This window comes from Cherax quadricarinatus, chromosome 26, assembly GCF_038502225.1.
Source record: "Cherax quadricarinatus isolate ZL_2023a chromosome 26, ASM3850222v1, whole genome shotgun sequence".
In the NCBI taxonomy this organism is placed as follows: Eukaryota; Metazoa; Arthropoda; class Malacostraca; order Decapoda; family Parastacidae; genus Cherax; species Cherax quadricarinatus.
This window is the reverse complement of record NC_091317.1, coordinates 13880538-13905781: the sequence shown is the minus strand read 5'-3', so window position 1 is coordinate 13905781 and position 25244 is coordinate 13880538. Positions and strand designations below refer to the sequence as shown.

Genomic DNA, 25244 nt, shown 5'->3' with positions numbered 1-25244 from the left:
GTCTTTGATTCTTCAATGCCCACCCTCAATGCATAAGGGAAATTACCAACAAACCTCTGGCTATCAAGAGAGAAATAGAGAAGTTCCTTAAATCAGTGCCTGACCAGCAGGGCTGTGGCTTACACAATTGGCTGTGTGGCCAACAACAGCCTGGATGATCAGGCATGGTCTAGAACTGTGCCACAGGAGCATTGACCCCCCCAATATTTCATTCAGGTCTACCTACTTGGTTATGTCCACACAATTGTAGCATAACTAGTGAACAAATGATGGCAAATGAGTTTTCCAAGTCACCCTATCTCGATGGGAGATAGTCAATGGTAATTTTTTTTTATAATCACCCGTTACCAGTTCCACACCATAATGCAGGATATGACTTATCCTACTGCTAATTTTAGAATGTTAGTATCTCTCTTATTCCCAGTTTAGACAAAGATCCTTGAACCAGTTACATCTATACGAGTCACTTGTCTGGCCTCTACTTAAACTGTAAAAAAAAATTGTTATTCAAGGTGAACTACAGACTATTCATGGCATGACAAAGTATTGTAACCCATGCATCTTTCTAAGCACTCTGTGCTATACATTGCTTAACATCTTTATTGCAAACCCTAAATTTAGTTCCTGATTGTTTACTTAATTTTTTTTTTTTATATCATGCCAGCCATCTCCCACCAAGGCAGGGTAGCCCGAAAAAAACTTTCACCATTACTTAGTCACTATTAATATTATAGCCACAAAAAGGTAGTAGGTTGGTAGACAGCAACCACCCAGGGAAGTACTACCGTCCTGCCAGATGACTGTGAAACAAAAACCTGTAACTGTTTTGCATGATGGTAGGATTGCTGGTTTCTTTTTCTGTCTCATAAACACGCTAAGATAACAGGGATATCTTGCTACTCCTACTTACACTTTGGTCACACTTCACAGACACGCACATGCATATATATATATATACATACATCTAGGTTTTTCTCCTTTTTCTAAATAGCTCTTGTTCTTTTTATTTCTTCTATTGTCCATGGGGAAGTGGAAAAGAATCTTTCCTCCGTAAGCCATGCGTGTCGTATGAGGCGACTAAAATGCCGGGAGCAATGGGCTAGTAACCCCTTCTCCTGTATACAATTACTAAAAAAGAGAAGAAGAAAAACTTTATAAAACTGGGTTGCTTAAATGTGCGTGGATGTAGTGCGGATGACAAGAAACAGATGATTGCTGATGTTATGAATGAAAAGAAGTTGGATGTCCTGGCCCTAAGCGAAACAAAGCTGAAGGGGGTAGGAGAGTTTCAGTGGGGGGAAATAAATGGGATTAAATCTGGAGTATCTGAGAGAGTTAGAGCAAAGGAAGGGGTAGCAGTAATGTTAAATGATCAGTTATGGAAGGAGAAAAGAGAATATGAATGTGTAAATTCAAGAATTATGTGGATTAAAGTAAAGGTTGGATGCGAGAAGTGGGTCATAATAAGCGTGTATGCACCTGGAGAAGAGAGGAATGCAGAGGAGAGAGAGAGATTTTGGGAGATGTTAAGTGAATGTATAGGAGCCTTTGAACCAAGTGAGAGAGTAATTGTGGTAGGGGACTTGAATGCTAAAGTAGGAGAAACTTTTAGAGAGGGGTGTGGTAGGTAAGTTTGGGGTGCCAGGTGTAAATGATAATGGGAGCCCTTTGATTGAACTTTGTATAGAAAGGGGTTTAGTTATAGGTAATACATATTTTAAGAAAAAGAGGATAAATAAGTATACACGATATGATGTAGGGCGAAATGACAGTAGTTTGTTGGATTATGTATTGGTAGATAAAAGACTGTTGAGTAGACTTCAGGATGTACATGTTTATAGAGGGGCCACAGATATATCAGATCACTTTCTAGTTGTAGCTACACTGAGAGTAAAAGGTAGATGGGATACAAGGAGAATAGAAGCATCAGGGAAGAGAGAGGTAAAGGTTTATAAACTAAAAGAGGAGGCAGTTAGGGTAAGATATAAACAGCTATTGGAGGATAGATGGGCTAATGAGAGCATAGGCAATGGGGTCGAAGAGGTATGGGGTAGGTTTAAAAATGTAGTGTTAGAGTGTTCAGCAGAAGTTTGTGGTTACAGGAAAGTGGGTGCAGGAGGGAAGAGGAGCGATTGGTGGAATGATGATGTAAAGAGAGTAGTAAGGGAGAAAAAGTTAGCATATGAGAAGTTTTTACAAAGTAGAAGTGATGCAAGGAGGGAAGAGTATATGGAGAAAAAGAGAGAAGTTAAGAGAGTGGTGAAGCAATGTAAAAAGAGAGCAAATGAGAGAGTGGGTGAGATGTTATCAACAAATTTTGTTGAAAATAAGAAAAAGTTTTGGAGTGAGATTAACAAGTTAAGAAAGCCTAGAGAACAAATGGATTTGTCAGTTAAAAATAGGAGAGGAGAGTTATTAAATGGAGAGTTAGAGGTATTGGGAAGATGGAAGGAATATTTTGAGGAATTGTTAAATGTTGATGAAGATAGGGAAGCTGTGATTTCGTGTATAGGGCAAGGAGGAATAACATCTTGTAGGAGTGAGGAAGAGTCAGTTGTGAGTGTGGGGGAAGTTCGTGAGGCAGTAGGTAAAATGAAAGGGGGTAAGGCAGCCGGGATTGATGGGATAAAGATAGAAATGTTAAAAGCAGGTGGGGATATAGTTTTGGAGTGGTTGGTGCAATTATTTAATAAATGTATGGAAGAGGGTAAGGTACCTAGGGATTGGCAGAGAGCATGCATAGTTCCTTTGTATAAAGGCAAAGGGGATAAAAGAGAGTGCAAAAATTATAGGGGGATAAGTCTGTTGAGTGTACCTGGTAAAGTGTATGGTAGAGTTATAATTGAAAGAATTAAGAGTAAGACGGAGAATAGGATAGCAGATGAACAAGGAGGCTTTAGGAAAGGTAGGGGGTGTGTGGACCAGGTGTTTACAGTGAAACATATAAGTGAACAGTATTTAGATAAGGCTAAAGAGGTCTTTGTGGCATTTATGGATTTGGAAAAGGCGTATGACAGGGTGGATAGGGGGGCAATGTGGCAGATGTTGCAAGTGTATGGTGTAGGAGGTAGGTTACTGAAAGCAGTGAAGAGTTTTTACGAGGATAGTGAGGCTCAAGTTAGAGTATGTAGGAAAGAGGGGAATTTTTTCCCAGTAAAAGTAGGCCTTAGACAAGGATGTGTGATGTCACCGTGGTTGTTTAATATATTTATAGATGGGGTTGTAAGAGAAGTAAATGCGAGGGTCTTGGCAAGAGGCGTGGAGTTAAAAGATAAAGAATCACACACAAAGTGGGAGTTGTCACAGCTGCTCTTTGCTGATGACACTGTGCTCTTGGGAGATTCTGAAGAGAAGTTGCAGAGATTGGTGGATGAATTTGGTAGGGTGTGCAAAAGAAGAAAATTAAAGGTGAATACAGGAAAGAGTAAGGTTATGAGGATAACAAAAAGATTAGGTGATGAAAGATTGAATATCAGATTGGAGGGAGAGAGTATGGAGGAGGTGAACGTATTCAGATATTTGGGAGTGGACGTGTCAGCGGATGGGTCTATGAAAGATGAGGTGAATCATAGAATTGATGAGGGAAAAAGAGTGAGTGGTGCACTTAGGAGTCTGTGGAGACAAAGAACTTTGTCCTTGGAGGCAAAGAGGGGAATGTATGAGAGTATAGTTTTACCAACGCTCTTATATGGGTGTGAAGCGTGGGTGATGAATGTTGCAGCGAGGAGAAGGCTGGAGGCAGTGGAGATGTCATGTCTGAGGGCAATGTGTGGTGTGAATATAATGCAGAGAATTCGTAGTTTGGAAGTTAGGAGGAGGTGCGGGATTACCAAAACTGTTGTCCAGAGGGCTGAGGAAGGGTTGTTGAGGTGGTTCGGACATGTAGAGAGAATGGAGCGAAACAGAATGACTTCAAGAGTGTATCAGTCTGTAGTGGAAGGAAGGCGGGGTAGGGGTCGGCCTAGGAAGGGTTGGAGGGAGGGGGTAAAGGAGGTTTTGTGTGCGAGGGGCTTGGACTTCCAGCAGGCGTGCGTGAGCGTGTTTGATAGGAGTGAATGGAGACAAATGGTTTTTAATACTTGACGTGCTGTTGGAGTGTGAGCAAAGTAACATTTATGAAGGGATTCAGGGAAACCGGCAGGCCGGACTTGAGTCCTGGAGATGGGAAGTACAGTGCCTGCACTCTGAAGGAGGGGTGTTAATGTTGCAGTTTAAAAACTGTAGTGTAAAGCACCCTTCTGGCAAGACAGTGATGGAGTGAATGATGGTGAAAGTTTTTCTTTTTCGGGCCACCCTGCCTTGGTGGGAATCGGCCGGTGTGATAATAAAATAAAAATAAAAAAGGCATTAAACTTGTATGGATCATTTAACATTTACTATTTAAAAGCTTGTAGTTTTATTTCTACTTAACTTAATCAAATACTATTTTATGCAGGATTTTTACACTTTCCCTAAATACCATTGCTCCATTTCTCAACATCAAGAAGGCATCTTCAACTCTTGTTGAGCATTACAAGATACTGTATTTGTAGGAACAGTTTACTAGTGAAGTGAATTTGCACTACTAACAAAGTTATGTAAAGGTTAGTACCTTTTAGGTCTGGATGCCGAGTCATTACATTAACGAGAACATCAACCAGCTGGTCCTTTGACAGTCCCTTAATGGCTACTTCAGGTGGAGACTGCACGGGAGATACAGTCAGGCTGCGACATTTCTTCACAATCGGAGACATCTGTATCATCTTCTGCATCATAATTAAAACTAAGATGCATTACCCTAGAAATCTAAAATTTACACCACATTTAATGAAAATATTGAGAAACGTTAAGAATTCATGTGGAACCTACACAACTTACTTCAGTCTATGCTGACCTTTGCAGCCCAGTAACCTGCTCCCTTAGGAAGAAGCCCCACTATAATATTATACAAGTAAAGCACTTGAAAAATAGCAGGGAATAAGACAGCACACACATTTTAAAATATATATTTTGAAAATAACTTTATATATATTACTTCCTTTCTGAAATGAATGCTGGGTAGATCAGTATGATGAAGTCGTCATACTCATACCCAGCTATAATATACTGTTCTGTACAGTCATGTCTACATATACAATGTATTTCCCAACAATTTTAAGATTCGAAGATTTTTTAATACAATAAGACACAGCATTCACTTAAATCATAAACAGAATAATAGAATTTACATCCAATATTCTTTTTGAATACTTCATACTCCTGTTTTAAGAGGATAAAAATTTGAGGTTGCTGGGCACCCCTAAACGACTCCCCCCCCCCTTTTTTTAAGTTTGCACAGAATGCTCGAGTGCTAGCCAGGACCCATGGCCTGGCTGGCAAAGCTCTTGCTTTACACGCTGAGGGTTCAGGTTTGATTCCTGGTGGAGTGAAAACATTTCGATGTTTCCTTACACCTGTTGTCCTGTTCACTCAGCAAGTAGGTACCTGGGTGTTAGTCGACTGGTGTGGGTCGCATCCTGGGAGACAAGATTGAGGACCCCAATGGAAATGAGAGAGTGTCCCTCAATAATGCACTGCTTTTCTTGGGTAATCCTCAGTGGCTAACCCTCTGGGGTTAAAAATCTGAACAAAATCTTATCTTGCCATGTGTACATAAGCGTATGTATGTACATGTACATATATGTGTGTGTATGTATGTGTGGGCTTCGTGTATTTGGCATCCTCTTTTCAGTGGTCCACATTTTGCTGGCTTTCAATTGACCCATTATACAGTGGACCCCCGGTTAACGATATTTTTTCACTCCAGAAATATGTTCAGGTGCCAGTACTGACCGAATTTGTTCCCATAAGGAATATTGCGAAGTAGATTAGTCCATTTCAGACCCCCAAACATACACGTACAAACGCACTTACATAAATACACTTACATAATTGGTCGCATTCGGAGATGATCGTTAAGCGGGGGTCCACTGTATATTATAATAACCATGGGGAAGCACTGAACCTGTAGGATCATACAGTACCTGTGGGGGGGCGGGTGGAAGGTAATCTGGCTTAATTCAGGGAACTGGAGCACAGATCCAATTCCCTAGATCAAGAGCCCCTCACCAGCATCAAGGAACCTCCCTCGAGGGGTTCAATTGAGCCAGTGTTCATGTTTGGTACTTTTACTGCTTTTTCGCACAAGTTACACAAGGGAAGGGCAACCAGCACTATATTTTAGGGTAAGTATTGTAAGTACTGTTTTTATTTTACTTTGTGTTTTACTTTTTTATGCCCAACTGTACTGAGCACCTAACCTGATAGTATAAACATGTTAACAGTAATTTAAATCATTTGACACAAAAAATGCTCTTCACCCGGCAATTTTGACTTGCAGCAAGGGGTTGGGAACCTAAGAACCATACAAACAAGGCCCTCCTGAATAAAAAGCCTTGTGGGTTTAGCACTTTTGATTGTAATTATAATATATATGAAATGACCAGAGGAAACAGCAAAGATAGGACTATGAAGGAAGAAAATTGAGATTCACAGGTGTCAAGTAAAACGATGCACGAACTACAAATTGGACATTTTATTGCAGCCATGGTTTGGTCTCCATGAGCTTTTGTCAAGCTAGTACAAGTGCTGCAGTAGGTTTAATGGCTTGTGGTAGTAAAGGACACATCTAGTTATGTGATGGCAGGTTTCATATTAAGGATTCTTGCTAATGCTTCAGAGATGACGAAGTTACTTTTATCCTGTTTGTCTGGGATGGTGATTAATGATAAAGGGAATTTTCATCTGAGCATTTGGTTCTTTTCTAAGTGGGTAGCATTGAATCTCATTAAATGGTTGCTGGCATTCATGTTTAATGATTATTAAAGCAAAGTGCTAAATTCACAAGGTACACGTGTTCAAGTTGTTGCTTCAGCAAGCACTAATGTCTTTGTTCATAAGTGGTCCTAGGCTTCGTGATGTTTTCCCAAAATACTTTTCGTAACAGCACTGTGTGTTGACTGGTTCAAGGCACTTTACCTTGGTCCTGATGAGGTCTTCAATGGACCAGGGAAAACATTGTTTTCTCTGGTCCAGCACCAGAGAAAACTTGAATGAATCTGCATTTGGCCCAGTCACTCCCCTTAACACTCCACTTTTGTTTACAATTCTCAGCACGAATTATTCATTACTTCTCTCTTCGTTTATGTTGGCATCTAAAGGTAGTTGCTAGAAACTATTAAATTCAGTGAACAAGGTATGCCGATGGTAATATTATGGCTTTGGGCCGCATTAGATATATAGCTACGTAGGTAGGTGTAGCCCAGGCGGGCTACTCCTACCGGCTACCTACACCGACTTCCTACAAATAAATACTACTCGCCTCTCATCCTACATTAAGACTACTATTTAAGGTAAGTAATGAATGTACTGTTTACCTGGAGTTTACCTGGAGAGAGTTTCGGGGGTCAACGCCCCCGCGGCCCGGTCTGTGACCAGGCCTCCTGGTGGATCAGCGCCTGATCAACCAGGCTGTTGCTGCTGGCTGCACGCAAACCAACGTACGAGCCACAGCCCGGCTGATCAGGAACTGCCTTTAGGTGCTTGTCCAGTGCCAGCTTGAAGACTGCCAGGGGTCTGTTGGTAATCCCCCTTATGTGTGCTGGGAGGCAGTTGAACAGTCTCGGTCCCCTGACACTTATTGTATGGTCTCTTAACGTGCTAGTGACACCCCTGCTTTTCATTGGGGGGATGGTGCATCGTCTGCCAAGTCTTTTGCTTTCGTAGTGAGTGATTTTCGTGTGCAAGTTCGGTACTAGTCCCTCTAGGATTTTCCAGGTGTATATAATCATGTATCTCTCCCTCCTGCGTTCCAGGGAATACAGGTTTAGAAACCTCAAGCGCTCCCAGTAATTGAGGTGTTTTATCTCCGTTATGCGCGCCGTGAAAGTTCTCTGTACATTTTCTAGGTCGGCAATTTCACCTGCCTTGAAAGGTGCTGGTAGAGTGCAGCAATATTCCAGCCTAGATAGAACAAGTGACCTGAAGAGTGTCATCATGGGCTTGGCCTCCCTAGTTTTGAAGGTTCTCATTATCCATCCTGTCATTTTTCTAGCAGATGCGATTGATACAATGTTATGGTCCTTGAAGGTGAGATCCTCCGACATAATCACTCCCAGGTCTTTGACGTTGGTGTTTCGCTCTATTTTGTGGCCAGAATTTGTTTTGTACTCTGATGAAGATTTAATTTCCTCATGTTTACCATATCTGAGTAATTGAAATTTCTCATCGTTGAACTTCATATTGTTTTCTGCAGCCCACTGAAAGATTTGGTTGATGTCCGCCTGGAGCCTTGCAGTGTCTGCAATGGAAGACACTGTCATGCAGATTCGGGTGTCATCTGCAAAGGAAGACACGGTGCTGTGGCTGACATCCTTGTCTATGTCGGATATGAGGATGAGGAACAAGATGGGAGCTAGTACTGTGCCTTGTGGAACAGAGCTTTTCACCGTAGCTGCCTCGGACTTTACTCTGTTGACGACTACTCTCTGTGTTCTGTTAGTGAGGAAATTATAGATCCATCGACCAACTTTTCCTGTTATTCCTTTAGCGCGCATTTTGTGCGCTATTACGCCATGGTCACACTTGTCGAAGGCTTTTGCAAAGTCTGTATATATTACATCTGCATTCTTTTTGTCTTCTAGTGCATTTAGGACCTTGTCGTAGTGATCCAGTAGTTGAGACAGACAGGAGCGACCTGTTCTAAACCCATGTTGCCCTGGGTTGTGTAACTGATGGGTTTCTAGATGGGTGGTGATCTTGCTTCTTAGGACCCTTTCAAAGATTTTTATGATATGGGATGTTAGTGCTATGTGTATGTGTATGTGTATTTTATCTCTCTGGGTTGCTTTATCATATATTAAGTTTGGGACAGGGAGCCAGGGCTACCTACACCTGACTTCCTACAAATAAGTATGTACTACTCAGCTCTCGCCCTACATTAAGGCTACAAATATTTTAAGGTAAGTAATGAATGTACTGTGTATGTTTTTTTACTTTTGTTTTTAATGCCTCGTTCTATTACTAACTTAATACAAGTTAGTGTAAACTTGTTGTCTGGCATTTATATGCATTTATAAGTGGATAGCCGGTGATAGCCTGGAACCTAACCTGCCGTATAAGTGGGGCCCTACTGTACCTGATGCGATTGGTCTGAGGTATATTATATTTATTGGTCTCAGTTCATACAAAAGTGCTGGTTTGGGGGGTTATTAGTTATCAAGCATTTGTCTGGATTTGATTTAGGAAGTCTTGGGCGTCCACCACTGCTGTTTTTTATGCAGACTGGTCATTCAAGTGGCTTATAATTTTGGTGGTGGTGGTGGTGGTCACTAACGGTGATGACCCTGCCTCATTTGTCTGCTGTGGTGAAGTCCTGAAGGGCAACCGTATACAGTCTAGGGAGATAAATAGAGCAAAGCTCACATGGTTGTGGCAAATATACCCTGCATTTAACAGCTGCTGTCACATCAGGTATATAGGGAGTGCACCACATTACTACATTCATGGGAAGTATTAAACCCATAGGGATCATACAGTGTATGGGAGATTGACTATTTAAATTCAATATTGGGAAGGGAAGGGGAGCCGGGTCACCATATGGAGAAGACCCTGGCCGGAAGTACCGGCGAACCTCTAATGAAGGAAGGGGAGAGCAGATCCAATTCCCTGGATCAAAAGCCCCTTGCTGGCATCAAGAAACCATCAGCCCTGCTCATCTACAGCACTCAAGTGATCTTAATCTCAGACCTCTATCCAAAACAAGAAACTAGGTAATTTAGATATTACTTCATCACTAAGGTATCCACCACACAAGCCAATGACCACATGACACAAAGCTAATCAGATTCTTAATCTTCGACTACCTCCTAGGGATTATGTCAGCCTGACTAAACTCTGCATGAACTTTTTCTCTTTCAACATATAACACAAGTATGTGCTCCCCTATCTGTGCCTTCTTTGCAAATCCCTCTATGAAACACTTAGACTCTGAACGCTTTGCCATCATCTCTGCCAACACAATTACATGGATGGCATTTTTATAATCACTCCTAAACATTTTGATGTGCAGACAAGAGAAGGCTCATGAACTGGCAATCCAAGTCACACAGTCCAGTGACAGGTTGCCATTCCTCAACATCCTCATCCAGAAAAGGTAACATCCTAAAACTTAGTCTGCAGAAACCCTTAAAAAAAAATATTCCAGTAAAGATATTATGGCTAAACAAGGCATCATTAGCTATTTTCTGAAAGCATACTGAATTTGCATCCCTGAGTTTGAGTATGTATACATGTGAAGCCAAATTAATTTTTTTTTTCCCATCTGATTAAGAAAGTGTCCTTCATGCACTTACACCACTTTAAACAATGTCATAAACTTTCACAAAAGTCAAGTTGCTTTATACACCTTCAAAGCATGTGTGTAAATCACTAAGTCACCACAGCAATCAGCATATCCATCAAAAAACCTCACCTTGAACCAGTCAATGCAGGGGTTTGCATAATTCCTTGAGGCTGTGATGAGGTATATGTCAGGAAAACAGCACAAAATCTAGAAACACTTCTGACTGAATAAATCAATGCATGCAGAAGGAACAACTTAATGAATGTATACAACACCAGAATGCCACCATTTTATGTGATTCAATTACATCTGTTGAGTGATCAATGATCTAAACTCTCCTGATTAAAATGCCTCAAATTATCGTTAACCCTTTGGGGGTCACCAGGCCCTTTCAGAGACTTGTTCTCAGGGCCGCCAAAATTTCAAACAAAAAAAAAAAAAAAATTTTTTTTTCTTATGAAAAGATAGAATCTTTTCCCGATCATAATTACACCAAAAGTACGAAATTTGATGGAAAACTTACGGAATTATGCTCTCACGAAGTTAGCGGTCTCAACGATGTTTACGCATCGGCGATTTTGCCCAATTTGAGCCCTATTTTCGGCCAATTCCGGTGTACTAGTCGACAAAAATCATAACTATTTCGCTAGAACTCCATTATTTCTATCGAATGAGTACAAGAAACCACCCATTTACCGATTTCAACTATCCAATACAGTGGTCAGAATTTAGCAATTTTGCCAATTTCACACAAATTTCAAAGGATGCCAATTTCCAAATAGGGTCCAGAATAAACACAGACATTCCTGGCACTAAAATAATATTTCCTCTGTTCGTTAGTCACATCCCCAGGCCCCTCTTACATTCTTTTGCTTTCCACTTTGAATTTTTATTCTCACAAAAACTAGAAGATTTACTGTTATGCAGACTACTGTATTAGTGTAGAAATGGTATAAATAATATCAGTGCACTTGTGAAAGAATATTAGACTCACTAATTGACATGTATTGGACACGTAGCATGATTTGTTTCCTTTTGAACTTTGGTAAAAATTGAGCATTTCTGTTACTTTGAGCACAATTTCAAGGTACTTTTCATTGTAAAACCAGTCAAAATCATCTCACTTTCTGTAATATGTCTTCCATTCTATAAAATGAGACCAGGAAAACTAGAATACAACAATAAATACCATACGAAAATACAGCGCAAGGTCGCTGTTTTAATGCAAAAACACAATGTTTTTTTTTCTCATTACGCACTGTGTGCTGCAGGATATTTTTTATACTGTGCACACTGACCACATAGACCCATTCTTTCATATGTAGGCCTACCAGCTTTCTCTCACTAGATTTGAGGGAGCTAGAATTTAGGCGTACTAGTACGTCAAAAACCCTGAAAGGGTTAAATTTATTAATACATAATTGTATACTATATTTGTTGTAAAACTATAAATAATCTCTATAAAATGTATTTTTTTTTGTGAATGTTTTTGGGTTTCTGTTCGAACAAATTACAGTGGACCCTCGACCAACGATGGCATCGATTAACGATAAATCCGACTAGCGATACATTTTAACGCAAAAATTTTGCCTCGACTAGTGCTAAAAAACTCAACCAACACTATTCGTTCCATCTGAGACGCGTCCACTTCTGGCCAGTGTTTACAAGCCAGCCAGCCACCGCGGTCGCTTCCAAGCATACAATCGGAACATTTCATATTATCACAGCCTTTTTAGTGATTGCACCTGCAAAATAAGTCACCATGGGCCCCAAGAAAGCTTCTAGTGCCAACCCTACAGCAAAAAGGGTGAGAATTACTATGGATATGAAGAAAGAGATCATTGCTAAGTATGAAAGTGGAGTGCGTGTCTCCGAGCTGGCCAGGTTGTACACAAAACCCCAATCAACCATCGCTACTATTTTGGGCAAGAAAACGGCAATCAAGGAAGCTGTTCTTGCCAAAGGTGCAACTATGTTATCGAAACTGAGATCGCAAGTACTCGAAGATGTTGAGAGACTGTTATTGGTGTGGATAAACAAAAAACAGATAGCAGGAGATAGCATCTCTCAAGCGATCATATGTGAAAAGGCTAGGAAGTTGCATGACGATTTAATTAAAAAATGCCAACAACTAGTGGTGACGTGAGTGAATTTAAGGTCAGCAAAGGTTGGTTTGAGAGATTTAAAGGGAAGGGAAGTAACCCCGGAAAAGGACTTGCCACCTCAAGTCCTAATGGAAGGGGATTCCCCTTCTAAACACTAAAACCATCAACACTCTCCCCTCCTCCCATCCCATCAATCATCACCTGATCTTCAATAAAGGTAAGTGTCATGTAACTGTGCATGTCTTCTTCAGTTTGTGTGTATTAAAATTAATATTTCATGTGGTAAAAACAATTTTTTTTTCATACTTTGGGGTGTCCTACACGGATTAATTTTTTTCCATTATTTCTTATGGGGAAAATTAACTTGACTAACGATGAGCTCTCAGGAACGGATTAATAGCGTTAGTCGAGGGTCCACTGTAATTGTATTTCCATTATTTCTTACAGGAAATATTGCTTCGCTTTTTAAACTTTTCGAATTTAGAACAAGCTCCTGGATCGGATTAAGTTCGAAATTTGACGTTTCACTGTACCATCCTATTACACATCCCACCAAACTGCTAATATCCCAAACCCCTCCTTTAAAGTGCAGGCATTGTACTTCCCATTTTCAGAACTCAGGTTCGGCTATATAAAAATACGTACAGTGGACCCCCGGATAATGATCAGCTCTCAACTCGACCAATTATGTAAGTTTATTTTTGTAAGTGCTTTTGTAGGTGTATTTTTAGGGGTCTGAAATGGACTAATCTAATTCACAATATTTCTTATGGGAACAAATTCGGTCTATAACGGCACCCAAACAGACTTCTGGATTGAAATAATATCGTTATGCAGGGGTCCACTGTAACTGGTTTCCCTTAATCCCTTCACTAAATATTACCCTGCTCACATTCCAACAGCTCGTCAGGTCCCAAAAACCATTCGTCTCCATTCACTCCTATCTAATACGCTCATGCAAGCTTGCTGGAAGTCCAAGCCCCTTGCTCACAAAACCTCCTTTATCCCCCTCCCACCAACCTTTTTGAGGACGACTCCTACCCCGCCTTCCTTCCCCTACAGATTTATATGCTCTCCATGTCATTCTACTTTGATCCATTCTCTCTAAATGACCAAACCACCTCAACAACCCCTCTTCAGCCCTCTGACTAATACTTTTATTAACTCCACATCTTCTCCTAATTTCCACACTCCGAATTTTCTGCATAATATTTACACCACACATTGCCCTGAGACAGGACATCTCCACTGCCTCCTCACTGCAGCATTTACAACCCAAGCTTCACACCCATTTAAGTGTGTTGGTACCACTATACTTTCATACATTCCCTTCTTTGCCTCCACTGATACCTTTTTTTTCTCCACATATACCTCAATGCATGACTCACCTTTTTACCCCTCATCAATTCTATGGTTAACCTCATCCTTCATAAACCCATCCGCTGACACATCAACTCCCAAATATCTGAAAACATTCACTTCTTCCATACTTCTTCTCTCCAATGTGATATCCAATTTTTCTTTATCTAAATAATTTGATACCCTCATCACCTTACTCTCATCTATGTTCACTTTTAACTTTCTACCTTTCCACACCCTCCCAAACTCGTACCCTAACCTTTGCAACTTTTCTTTAGAATCACCCATAAGCACAGTATCATCAGCAAAAAGTAACTGTGTCAACTCCCATTTTGTATTTGATTCCCCATAATTTAATACCACCCCTCTCCCCAACACCTGAGCATTTACTTCTTTTACAACCCAATCTATAAATATATTAAACAACCATGGTGACATTACACATCCCTGTCTAAGACCTACTTTTACTGGGAAGTAATCTCCCTTTCTTCTACACACCCTAGCCTGAGCCTCACTATCCTCATAAAAACTCTTTACAGTATTTAGTAACTTGCAAACTATTCCATATACTTGCAACATCTGCCACATTGCTCCCCTATCCACTCTGTCATATATATGCCTTTTCTAAATACATAAATGCAATGAAAACATCCCTACCTTTATCTAAATACTGTACATACATGCTTCAATGTAAATACTTGATCTACAAATCCCCTACCAACTCTAAAGCCTCCTTGCTCAACCGCAGTCCTACTCTCTGTCTTACGTCTAATTCTTTTAATAATAACCCAACTGTACACTTTCCCTGGAATGCTCAGTAAACTTATTCCACTATAATTTTACAATTTATTTTGTCCCCCTTCCCTTTATATAAAGGAACTATACATGCTCTCTGCCAATCCCAAGGTACCTTCCCCTCTTCCATACATTCATTGAACAAAAATACCAACCACTCCAACACTATATCCCCCTCTGCTTTTGATATTTCTGTCATGATCCCGTCAGTTCCTGCTGCTTTACCTCTTCATTCTATGTAATGCCTCACGCACCTCCCCCACACTCACATCCTGCTCTTGTTCACTCCCCAAAGATGTTATACCTCCCTGGCCAGTGCATGAAATGACTGCCTCCCTTTCTTCGTCGACATTTAAAAGTTCCTCAAAATAATCCCGTCATCTACCCAATGCCTCCAGCTCCCCATCTACTAACTCCCTTACTCTTACTAACTCCCTTACTCTGTTTTTAACTGACAAATACATTCGTTCCCTAGGCTTTCTTAACTTGTTTATCTCACTCCAAAATTTTTTCTTGTTTTCATTATAATTTCTTGACAGTGCCTCTCCCACTATCATCTGCTCTCCTCATGCACTCTCTCACCACTCTTTTCACCTTTCTTTTACTCTCCATATACTCTGCTCTTCTTGTAACACTTCTGCTTTGTAAAAACCTCTCATAAGCTACCTTTTTCTCTTTTATCACACCCTTTACTTCATCATTCCACCAATCACTCCTCTTTCCTCCTACACCCACCCTCCTATAGCCATAAACTTCTGCCCCACATTCTAATACTGCATTTTTAAAACTATTCCAAACCTCTTCAACCCCCCCCCCCTACTACTCATACTTGCACTAGCCCACCTTTCTGCCAATAGTTGCTTATATCTCACCCTAACTTCCTCCTCCCTAAGTTTATACACTTTCACCTCTCTCTTACTTGTTATTTCCATTTTCCTTTCATCCCATCTAACTCTTACTCTAACTGTAACTACAACTAAATAATGATCCGATATATCAGTTGCCCTTCTATAAACATGTACATCCTGAAGCCTACCCATGAACCTTTTATCCACCAATACATAATCTAGCAAACTAGTACATACTTTCATTACGTGCTATATCATACCTTGTATACTTATTTATCCTCTTTTTCATAAAATATGTATTACTTATTACCAAACCTCTTTCTACACACAGCTCAATTAAAGGTTCCCCATTTTCATTTACCCCTGGCACCCCAAATTTACCAACTACTCCCTCCACAACATTTTTATCCACTTTAGCATTGAAATCCCCAACCACAAGTACTCTCACACCTGGTTCAAAACTCCCCACACGCTCACTCAACATTTCCCAAAATCTCTCTCTCTCTCCTCTACACTTCTCTCTTCTCCAGGTGCATAAATGCTTACTATAACCCACTTTTCACATCCATTATTTTACTCCACATAATCCTTGAATACATTTATATTACCTCTTTTAATGCCATAACTTATCCTTCAATATTATTGCTACTCCTTCTTTAGCTCTAACTCTATTTGAAACCCTTGACCTAATCCCATTTATTTCTCCCCATTGAAACTCTCCCACTCCCTTCAGCTTTGTTGCACTTAAAGCCAGGACATCCAGCTTCTTCTCATTCATAACATCCACAATCATCTCTTTCTTATCATTTGCACAACATCCACGCACATTCAAACATCCCACTTTGATGATTTTCTTCTTTTTCTAAAATGGGCCACAACATTGTCATTGTAAGTCATCAGCATGGTTTGCAATAGCTGTCAGGGTGATTTTCATCCATGAAGACTCACGAAATCGTAATGACACGATTGCAAACAAACCATACCCCGGCCGGGATTGAACCCGCGGTCAGAGAGTCTCAAAATTCCAGCCCGTCGCGTTAGCCACTAGACCAGCTAGCCACAATAAGATTCGTCCAACTAGGTATATTTCTACACCATAGGAAGGTTAGCACAGGCACCACTGTGACCACAAATGCAAGTTTTTACAGACAAATCTCCAGCTAGCGTGGCCGTGACGAACTCTAGCTCAAGTCCCTTCACTGCCGTCAACATGACTCGCGAAATCGTAATGACACGATTGCAAACTTGCATTTGTGGTCACAGTGGTGCCTATGCTAACCTTCCTATGGTGTAGAAATATACCTAGTTGGACGAATCTTATTGTGGCTAGCTGGTCTAGTGGCTAACGCGACGGGCTGGAGTTTTGAGACTCTGACCGCGGGTTCAATCCCGGCCGGGGTATGGTTTGTTTGCAATCGTGTCATTACGATTTTGTGAGTCATGTTGACGGCAGTGAAGGGACTTGAGCTAGAGTTCGTCACGGCCACGCTAGCTGGAGATTCGTCTGTAAAAACTTGCATTTGTGGTCACAGTGGTGCCTGTGCTAACCTTCCTATGGTGTAGAAATATACCTAGTTGGACGAATCTTATTGTGGCTAGCTGGTCTAGTGGCTAACGCGACGGGCTGGAGTTTTGAGACTCTCTGACCGCAGGTTCAATCCCGGCCGGGGTATGGTTCATCCATAAAGGTTTGCACATCAATCCACTTTGCACAAATTACCGTCCACCAAACTTGGATAGAGACCGAGGAAGACTACTCTCGGAGGAAATTGTTAAGGCCACCAGGCACAATAACGTTATAATTCTAGGGGACTTTAACTTTAATAATATTGACTGGAATTTTCTAACTGGAAATTTAGAATCTAACGACTTTTTAGAAAGGAATTTATAGGTGTATCAAAAGTGGTGAGAATCATCTTATGAATCAGTATATTGACATTAAGAGAGACGTTAGAAAGGAGATAAGAAAAGCTAAATGGAACTATGAAATTAAGTTGCCAAGGATTCGAAAACCCAAAAAGTTTTTTCCAGGCATATAGGACAAAAGTTAGGGATAAGATAGGTCCCCTTAAAAATAACTATGGGCATCGTACTGACAAAGAGAATGAAATGTGCTCGATTTTAAAAAATTATTTTATCTTGGTTTTTACACAGGAAGACACTAACAATATCCCAGTAATTAATTTTTATAGTGGGCCTGAAGAAGATAAATTATGTAACATCACAGTCACTAGTGAAATGGTTATGAAACAAACAGACCGACTGAAGCAAAATAAGTCGCCGGGACGTGATGAGCTTTTTTCAAGGGTTCTTAAGGAATGCAAAATGGAACTCTGTGAACCATTAACTAATATTTTTAATTTATCTCTTCAAACAGGTGTAGTGTCTGATATGTGGAAGATGGCTAATGTAATTCCTATTTTTAAATCAGAGACAAGTCGTTACCGTCAAATTACCGCCCAATAAGCCTGACCTCAATTGTAGGCAGACTGCTAGAGTCAATCTGATTAATGATACTCAGCATGGGTTTACGAAGGGCCCTTCTTGTCTAACCAATTTATTAACTTTCTTCAGTAAAGCTTTTGAGGCTGTTTACCTGGAGAGAGTTCTTGGAGTGAGTTCCGGGGGTCAGTCTGTGACCAGGCCAGATGATCACGATAAAGAATTTGATATTTATTACTTAGATTTTAGTAAGGCTTTTGATAGAGTTCCGCATCAAAGACTGTTAAAGAAAGTGGCAGCTCATGGCATTGAGGGAAAAGTGCTGTCACGAATCGAGTCATGGCTCACAGACAGGAAGCAGCGTGTCCATAAATGGGGTTAAATCCGAATGGGGATCTGTAACAAGTGGCGTTCCACAGGGATCAGTCTTGGGCCCAGTGTTGTTTATATTTATCAATGACCTTGATGAGGGAATTACTAGTGAAATGAGAAAATTTGCCGATGACACAAAGATAGGTAGGATAATTGATTCAAACGTAGATATCAGGGAACTTCAGGAGGATTTAGACAAACTCAATACCTGGTCAGAAAAGTGGCAGATGCAGTTCAATGTAGATAAATGTATGGTTCTGAAGCTCAGGAGTGTCCGCAACCCTAGGACTTATAAGCTAAATAATGTAGAACTTAGCCATACAGATTGTGAAAAGGACTTGGGGGTTATGGTGAGCAGCAACCTTACACCAAGACAGCAATGCCTAAGCATACATAATAAGGCAAATAGATTATTGGGATTTATATCAAGAAGTGTAAGCAACAGAAGTCCAGAGGTTATACTGCAGCTTTATACATCATTAGTAAGGCCTCACCTAGATTATGCAGCTCAGTTCTGGTCTCCATATTACATAATGGACATAAATTCGTTAGAAAACATTCAGTGTAGAATGACTAAATTAATACATAGCATTAGAAATCTTCCTTATGAAGAAAGACTGAAGACTCTTAAATTACATTCACTTGTTAGACGAAGAATGAGGGGAGACATGATCGAAGTGTATAAGTGGAAGATGGGATATTAATAAGGTCTTGAGGATATCTCTCCAAGAGAGAACTCGCAGTAATGGATTTAAATTAGACAAGTTTAGATTTAGAAAGGATATAGGAAAGTATTGGTTTGGAAATAGGGTAGTTGAGGAGTGGAACAGTCTATCTAGTTGGGTTATTGAGGCTAGGACTTGGGTAGTTTCAAATTTAGGTTGGATAAATAAATAAATAAATATATGTTGTGTATCTTTATATGTATATGCTTCTAAGCTGTTGTATTCTGAGCACCTCTGCAAAAGCAGTGATAATGTGCGAGTGTGGTGAAAGTGTTGAATGATGAAAGTATTTTCTTTTTGGGGATTTTCTTTCTTTTTTGGGTCACCCTGCCTCGGTGGAAGACGGCCGACTTGTTGAAAAAAAAAAAAATATACGAGTGAGAGGGGTTGGATTTGAGTGGGACTTGCAAATGAGTGGATAGAGTTATCAAAGCTTATTTCTTGGGTAGCATTGAAAATTAGGTTGGGCAAATGTTTTGTTAGTGAGATGGATTGTAAAGGACCTGCCTAGTATGGGCCAACAGGCCTGCTGCAGTGTTCCTCCTTTCTTATGTTCTTAATTGTTGAAGAAGGCAACTTCCTCCATCTCTCTCTCTCTCTCCTCGTCAGAAGCAATTTCCTCAGTTGTGGTCTCTTGCTGTTGCAGATGCTCTTGCACCTCATCAGTGGTTAGTTCTTCATCATCATCCTCCACCAACTCTTCCACATCCTCCCCACTAACCTCCAACCCCATGGACTTCCCCAATGACACAATAGATTCCACAACTGGCATAGGCTCCTCAGGGCTAGCCCCAAACCCTTCAAAATCCCTCTTATACACATTGTGGCCACAATTTCCTCCAAGCAAAGTTCAAGGTCCTGTTAGTCACTCCCTTCCAAGCCCTACCTATAAGGTTTATGCAATTGAGGATACTAAAGTGATCTTTCCAAAAGTCTCATAGGGTCAATTGAGTGTCTGAGGTCACTTCAAAGCACTTTTGAAACACTGCTTTGGTGTACAGTTTTTTGAAATTTGAAATGACCTGCTGGTCCATGGGCTGGAGGATAGTAGTAGTAATAGGAGGCAAGAACTTCACTTTTATGATGCTCAACTCCCCCACAATTTGCTCTGGCAAGTCTGAAGGATGAGCAGGAGCATTGTCTAATACCAGGAGGCACTTGAGGTCCAATTTATTTTCCAGGAGGTAATTTTTCACAGTGGGGCCAAATGCATGATAAAACCAATCATAGAAAATATCCCGTGACCCATGCCTTACTGTTTGCCCTCCACATCACACACAGATTAGCCTTGACAACATTGTTTTACTTGAACACTCTGGGAGTTTCAGTGATACACGAGTAGAGGCTTCACTAGCATTACTACACAACATGAGTGTTACCCTGTCTTTCACAGGCTTGTGTCCTGGCAATGCTTTTTCCTCCTGTGTAATGTAGGTCGTGTTTGGCATTTTCTTCCAAAACAGGCCTGTTTCGTCACAAACACTTGTTGGGGTTTTAATTTTTCAGTATGTGTACTCCTTGAATTCCTGCACATATTTTTCAGCCACTTTTTTGTCCAAACTGGCAGCTTCACCATGCCTTGCCACACTGTGTATGCAGTACAATTCTTAAATCTCTCAAACCAGCCTTTGCTGGCCTTAAATTCAATAACATTACTAGTTGCAGGCATTCTTTTAATTAAATCGTCATGCAACTTGCCTTGCCTTTTCACATATGACTGACTGTGAAATACTGTACTATCTCCTGTATTTGTTTTTCGTTTATCCACAACAACAACAGTCTCTAAACATCTTCGAGTATTTGTGATGTTTCGAAAACATACTTGCACCTTTCACAATAACAGCTTCCTTGACTGCCTTTCTGTTGGCCAAGATAGTAGCGATGGTTGATTGGGGTTTGTTATACAACCTGGCCAGCTCAGAGGCACATATTACTCTCTCATATTTTGTGATCATCTCTCTTCAATTCAATTGTAATTCTCACCCTTTTTACCACAAATTTGGCACTAGAAGCTTTCTTGGGGCCCATGGTGGCTTATTTAGCATTTTTTTTTGTTTTTCAACAAGTCGGCTGCCTCCCACCGAGGCAGGGTGACCCAAAAAAGAAAGAAAATCCCCAAAAAAGAAAATACTTTCATCATCATTCAACACTTTCACCACACTCACACATTATCACTGCTTTTGCAGAGGTGCTCAGAGAACAACAGTTTAGAAGCATATACATGTATGCATAAAGATACACAACATATCCCTCCAAACTGCCAATATCCCAAACCCCTCCTGTAAAGTGCAGGCATTGTACTTCCCATTTCCAGGACTCAAGTCCGACTATATGAAAATAACCGGTTTCCCTGAATCCCTTCACTAAATATTACCCTGCTCATACTCCAACAGATCGTCAGGTCCCAAGTATCATTTGTCTCCATTCACTCCTATCTAACACGCTCATGCACGCTTGCTGGAAGTCCAAGCCTCTCGCCCACAAAACCTCCTTTACCCCCTCTTGCCAACCCTTTCGAGGACGACCCCAACCCCTCTTTCCTTCCCCTATAGATTTATATGCTTTCCATGTCATTCTATTTTGATCCATTCTCTCTAAATGACCAAACCACCTCAACAACCCATCTTCTGCCCTCTGACTAATACTTTTATTAACTCCACACCTTCTCCTAATTTCCACACTCCGAATTTTCTGCATAATATTTACACCACACATTCCCCTTAGACAGGACATCTCCACTGCCTCCAACCGTCTCCTCGCTGCTGCATTTACCACCCAAGCTTCACATCCATATAAGAGTGTTGGTACTACTATACTTTCATACATTCCCTTCTTTGCCTCCATAGATAACGTTTTTTGACTCCACATATACCTCAACGCACCACTCACCTTTTTTCCCCTCATCAATTCTATGATTAACCTCATCCTTCATAAATCCATCCGCCGACACGTCAACTCCCAAGTATCTGAAAACATTCACTTCTTCCATACTACTCCTCCCCAATTTGATATCCAATTTTTCTTTATCTAAATCATTTGATACCCTCATCATCTTACTCTTTTCTATGTTCACTTTCAACTTTCTACCTTTACACACATTCTCAAACTCATCCACTAACCTTTGCAATTTTTCTTTAGAATCTCCCATTAGCACAGTATCATCAGCAAAAAGTAACTGTGTCAATTCCCATTTTGAATTTGATTCCCCATAATTTAATCCCACCCCTCTCCCGAACACCCTAGCATTTACTTCTTTTACAACCCCATCTATAAATATATTAAACAACCATGGTGACATTACACATCCCTGTCTAAGACCTACTTTTACCGGGAAGTAATCTCCCTCTCTTCTACACACCCTAACCTGAGCCTCACTATCCTCATAAAAGCTCTTTACAGCATTTAGTAACTTACCACCTATTCCATATACTTGCAACATCTGCCACATTGCTCCTCTATCCACTCTATCATATGCCTTTTCTAAATCCATAAATGCAATAAAAACTTCCCTACCTTTATCTAAATACTGTTCACATATATGCTTAAATGTAAACACTTGATCTACACATCCCCTACCCACTCTGAAGCCTCCCTGCTCATCCGCAATCCTACATTCTGTCTCACCTCTAATTCTTTCAATTATAACCCTACCGTATACTTTTCCTGGTATACTCAGTAAACTTATTCCTCTATAATTTTTACAATCTCTTTTGTCCCCTTTTTCTTTATTTACCTGGAGTTTACCTGGAGAGAGTTCCGGGGGTCAACGCCCCCGCGGCCCGGTCTGTGACCAGGCCTCCTGGTGGATCAGAGCCTGATCAACCAGGCTGTTGCTGTTGGCTGCACGCAAACCAACGTACGAGCCACAGCCCGGCTGGTCAGGAACCGACTTTAGGTGCTTGTCCAGTGCCAGCTTGAAGACTGCCAGGGGTCTGTTGGTAATCCCCCTTATGTATGCTGGGAGGCAGTTGAACAGTCTCGGGCCCCTGACACTTTGTATGGTCTCTTAACGTGCTAGTGACACCCCCGCTTTTCATTGGGGGGATGGTGCATCGTCTGCCAAGTCTTTTGCTTTCGCAGTGAGTGATTTTCGTGTGCAAGTTCGGTACTAGTCCCTCTAGGATTTTCCAGGTGTATGTAATCATGTATCTCTCCCGCATGCATTCCAGGGAATACAGGTTTAGGAACCTCAAGCGTTCCCAGTAATTGAGGTGTTTTATCTCCGTTATGCGCGCCATGAAGGTTCTCTGTACATTTTCTAGGTCAGCAATTTCACCTGCCTTGAAATTTGCTGTTAGTGTGGAGCAATATTCCAGCCTAGATAGAACAAGTGACCTGAAGAGTGTCATCATGGGCTTGGCCTCCCTAGTTTTGAAGGTTCTCATTATCCATCCTGTCATTTTTCTAGCAGATGCGATTGATACAATGTTATGGTCCTTGAAGGTGAGATCCTCCGACATGATCACTCCCAGGTCTTTGACGTTGGTGTTTCGCTCTATTTTGTGGCCAGAATTTGTTTTGTACTCTGATGAAGATTTAATTTCCTCGTGTTTACCATATCTGAGTAATTGAAATTTCTCATCGTTGAACTTCATATTGTTTTCTGCAGCCCACTGAAAGATTCAGTTGATGTCCGCCTGGAGCCTTGCAGTGTCTGCAATGGAAGACACTGTCATGCAGATTCAGGTGTCATCTGCAAAGGAAGACATGGTGCTGTGGCTGACATCCTTGTCTATGTCGGATATGAGGATGAGGAACAAGATGGGAGCGAGTACTGTGCCTTGTGGAACAGAGCTTTTCACAGTAGCTGCCTCGGACTTTACTCTGTTGACGACTACTCTCTGTGTTCTGTTAGTGAGGAAATTATAGATCCATCGACCGACTTTTCCTGTTATTCCTTTAGCACGCATTTTGTGCGCTATTACGCCAAGGTCACACTTGTCGAAGGCTTTTGCAAAGTCTGTATATATTACATCTGCATTCTTTTTGTCTTCTAGTGCATTTAGGACCTTGTCGTAGTGATCCAATAGTTGAGACAGACAGGAGCGACCTGTTCTAAACCCATGTTGCCCTGGGTTGTGTAACTGATGGGTTTCTAGATGGGTGGTGATCTTGCTTCTTAGGACCCTTTCAAAGATTTTTATGATATGGGATGTTAGTGCTATTGGTCTGTAGTTCTTTGCTGTTGCTTTACTGCCCCCTTTGTGGAGTGGGGCTATGTCTTTTGTTTTTAGTAACTGTGGGACGACCCCCGTGTCCATGCTCCCTCTCCATAGGATGGAAAAGGCTCATGATAGGGGCTTCTTGCAGTTCTTGATGAACACGGAGTTCCATGAGTCTGGCCCTGGGGCAGAGTGCATGGGCATGTCATTTATCGCCTGTTCAAAGTCATTTGGCATCAGGATAACATCGGATAGGCTTGTGTTAATCAAATTTTGTGGCTCTCTCATAAAAAATTAATTTTGATCTTCGACTCTCAGTCTGGTTAGCGGCTTGCTAAAAACTGAGTCATATTGGGACTTGAGTAGCTCACTCATTTCCTTGCTGTCATCTGTGTAGGACCCATCTTGTTTAAGTAGGGGCCCAATACTGGACGTTGTTCTCGACTTTGATTTGGCATAGGAAAAGAAATACTTTGGGTTTCTTTCGATTTCATTTATGGCTTTTAGTTGTTCCCGCGATTCCTGACTCCTATAAGATTCCTTTAGCTTAAGTTCGATGCTTGCTATTTCTCTGACCAGTGTCTCCCTACGCATTTCAGATATAATGACCTCTTTTAGCCGCTCTGTTATTCTTTTCCATTGCCTGTAAAGGGAGCGCCTGTCTCTTTCTATTTTACATCTACTCCTCCTTTTTCTTAGAGGAATAAGCCTTGTGCATACATCGAGTGCCACCAAGTTAATCTGTTCTAGGCATAAGTTGGGGTCTGTGTTGCTTAGTATATCTTCCCAGCTTATATCGGTTAGGACTTGGTTTACTTGGTCCCACTTTATGTTTTTGTTATTGAAGTTGAATTTGGTGAATGCTCCCTCGTGACTAGTCTCATTATGTCGGTCTGGGGCTCCACGCATACATGTCTGAACCTCAATTATGTTGTGATCTGAGTATATTGTTTTTGATATGGTGACATTTCTTATCAGATCATCATTGTTAGTGAAGATGAGGTCTAGTGTATTCTCCAGTCTATATAAAGGGACTATACATGCTCTCCGCCAATCCCTAGGTACCTTCCCCTCTT

General features: G+C 41.0%; 1 protein-coding gene across 2 annotated transcripts in view; it reads right to left on the bottom strand.

Moving 5' to 3' along the window:
* LOC128691700 (uncharacterized) overlaps positions 1 to 25244 on the bottom strand; it is a 61631-nt gene that overhangs the window by 21468 nt on the left and 14919 nt on the right. Inside the window, exon 3 of one of the 2 annotated variants that reach the window (XM_053780576.2) lies at positions 4592 to 4745. In XM_053780576.2, the coding sequence (XP_053636551.1) occupies positions 4592 to 4745 (154 nt within the window). The remainder of the gene's footprint in view (positions 1 to 4591; positions 4746 to 25244) is intronic. The other variant, XM_053780577.2, reaches the window with a different exon arrangement.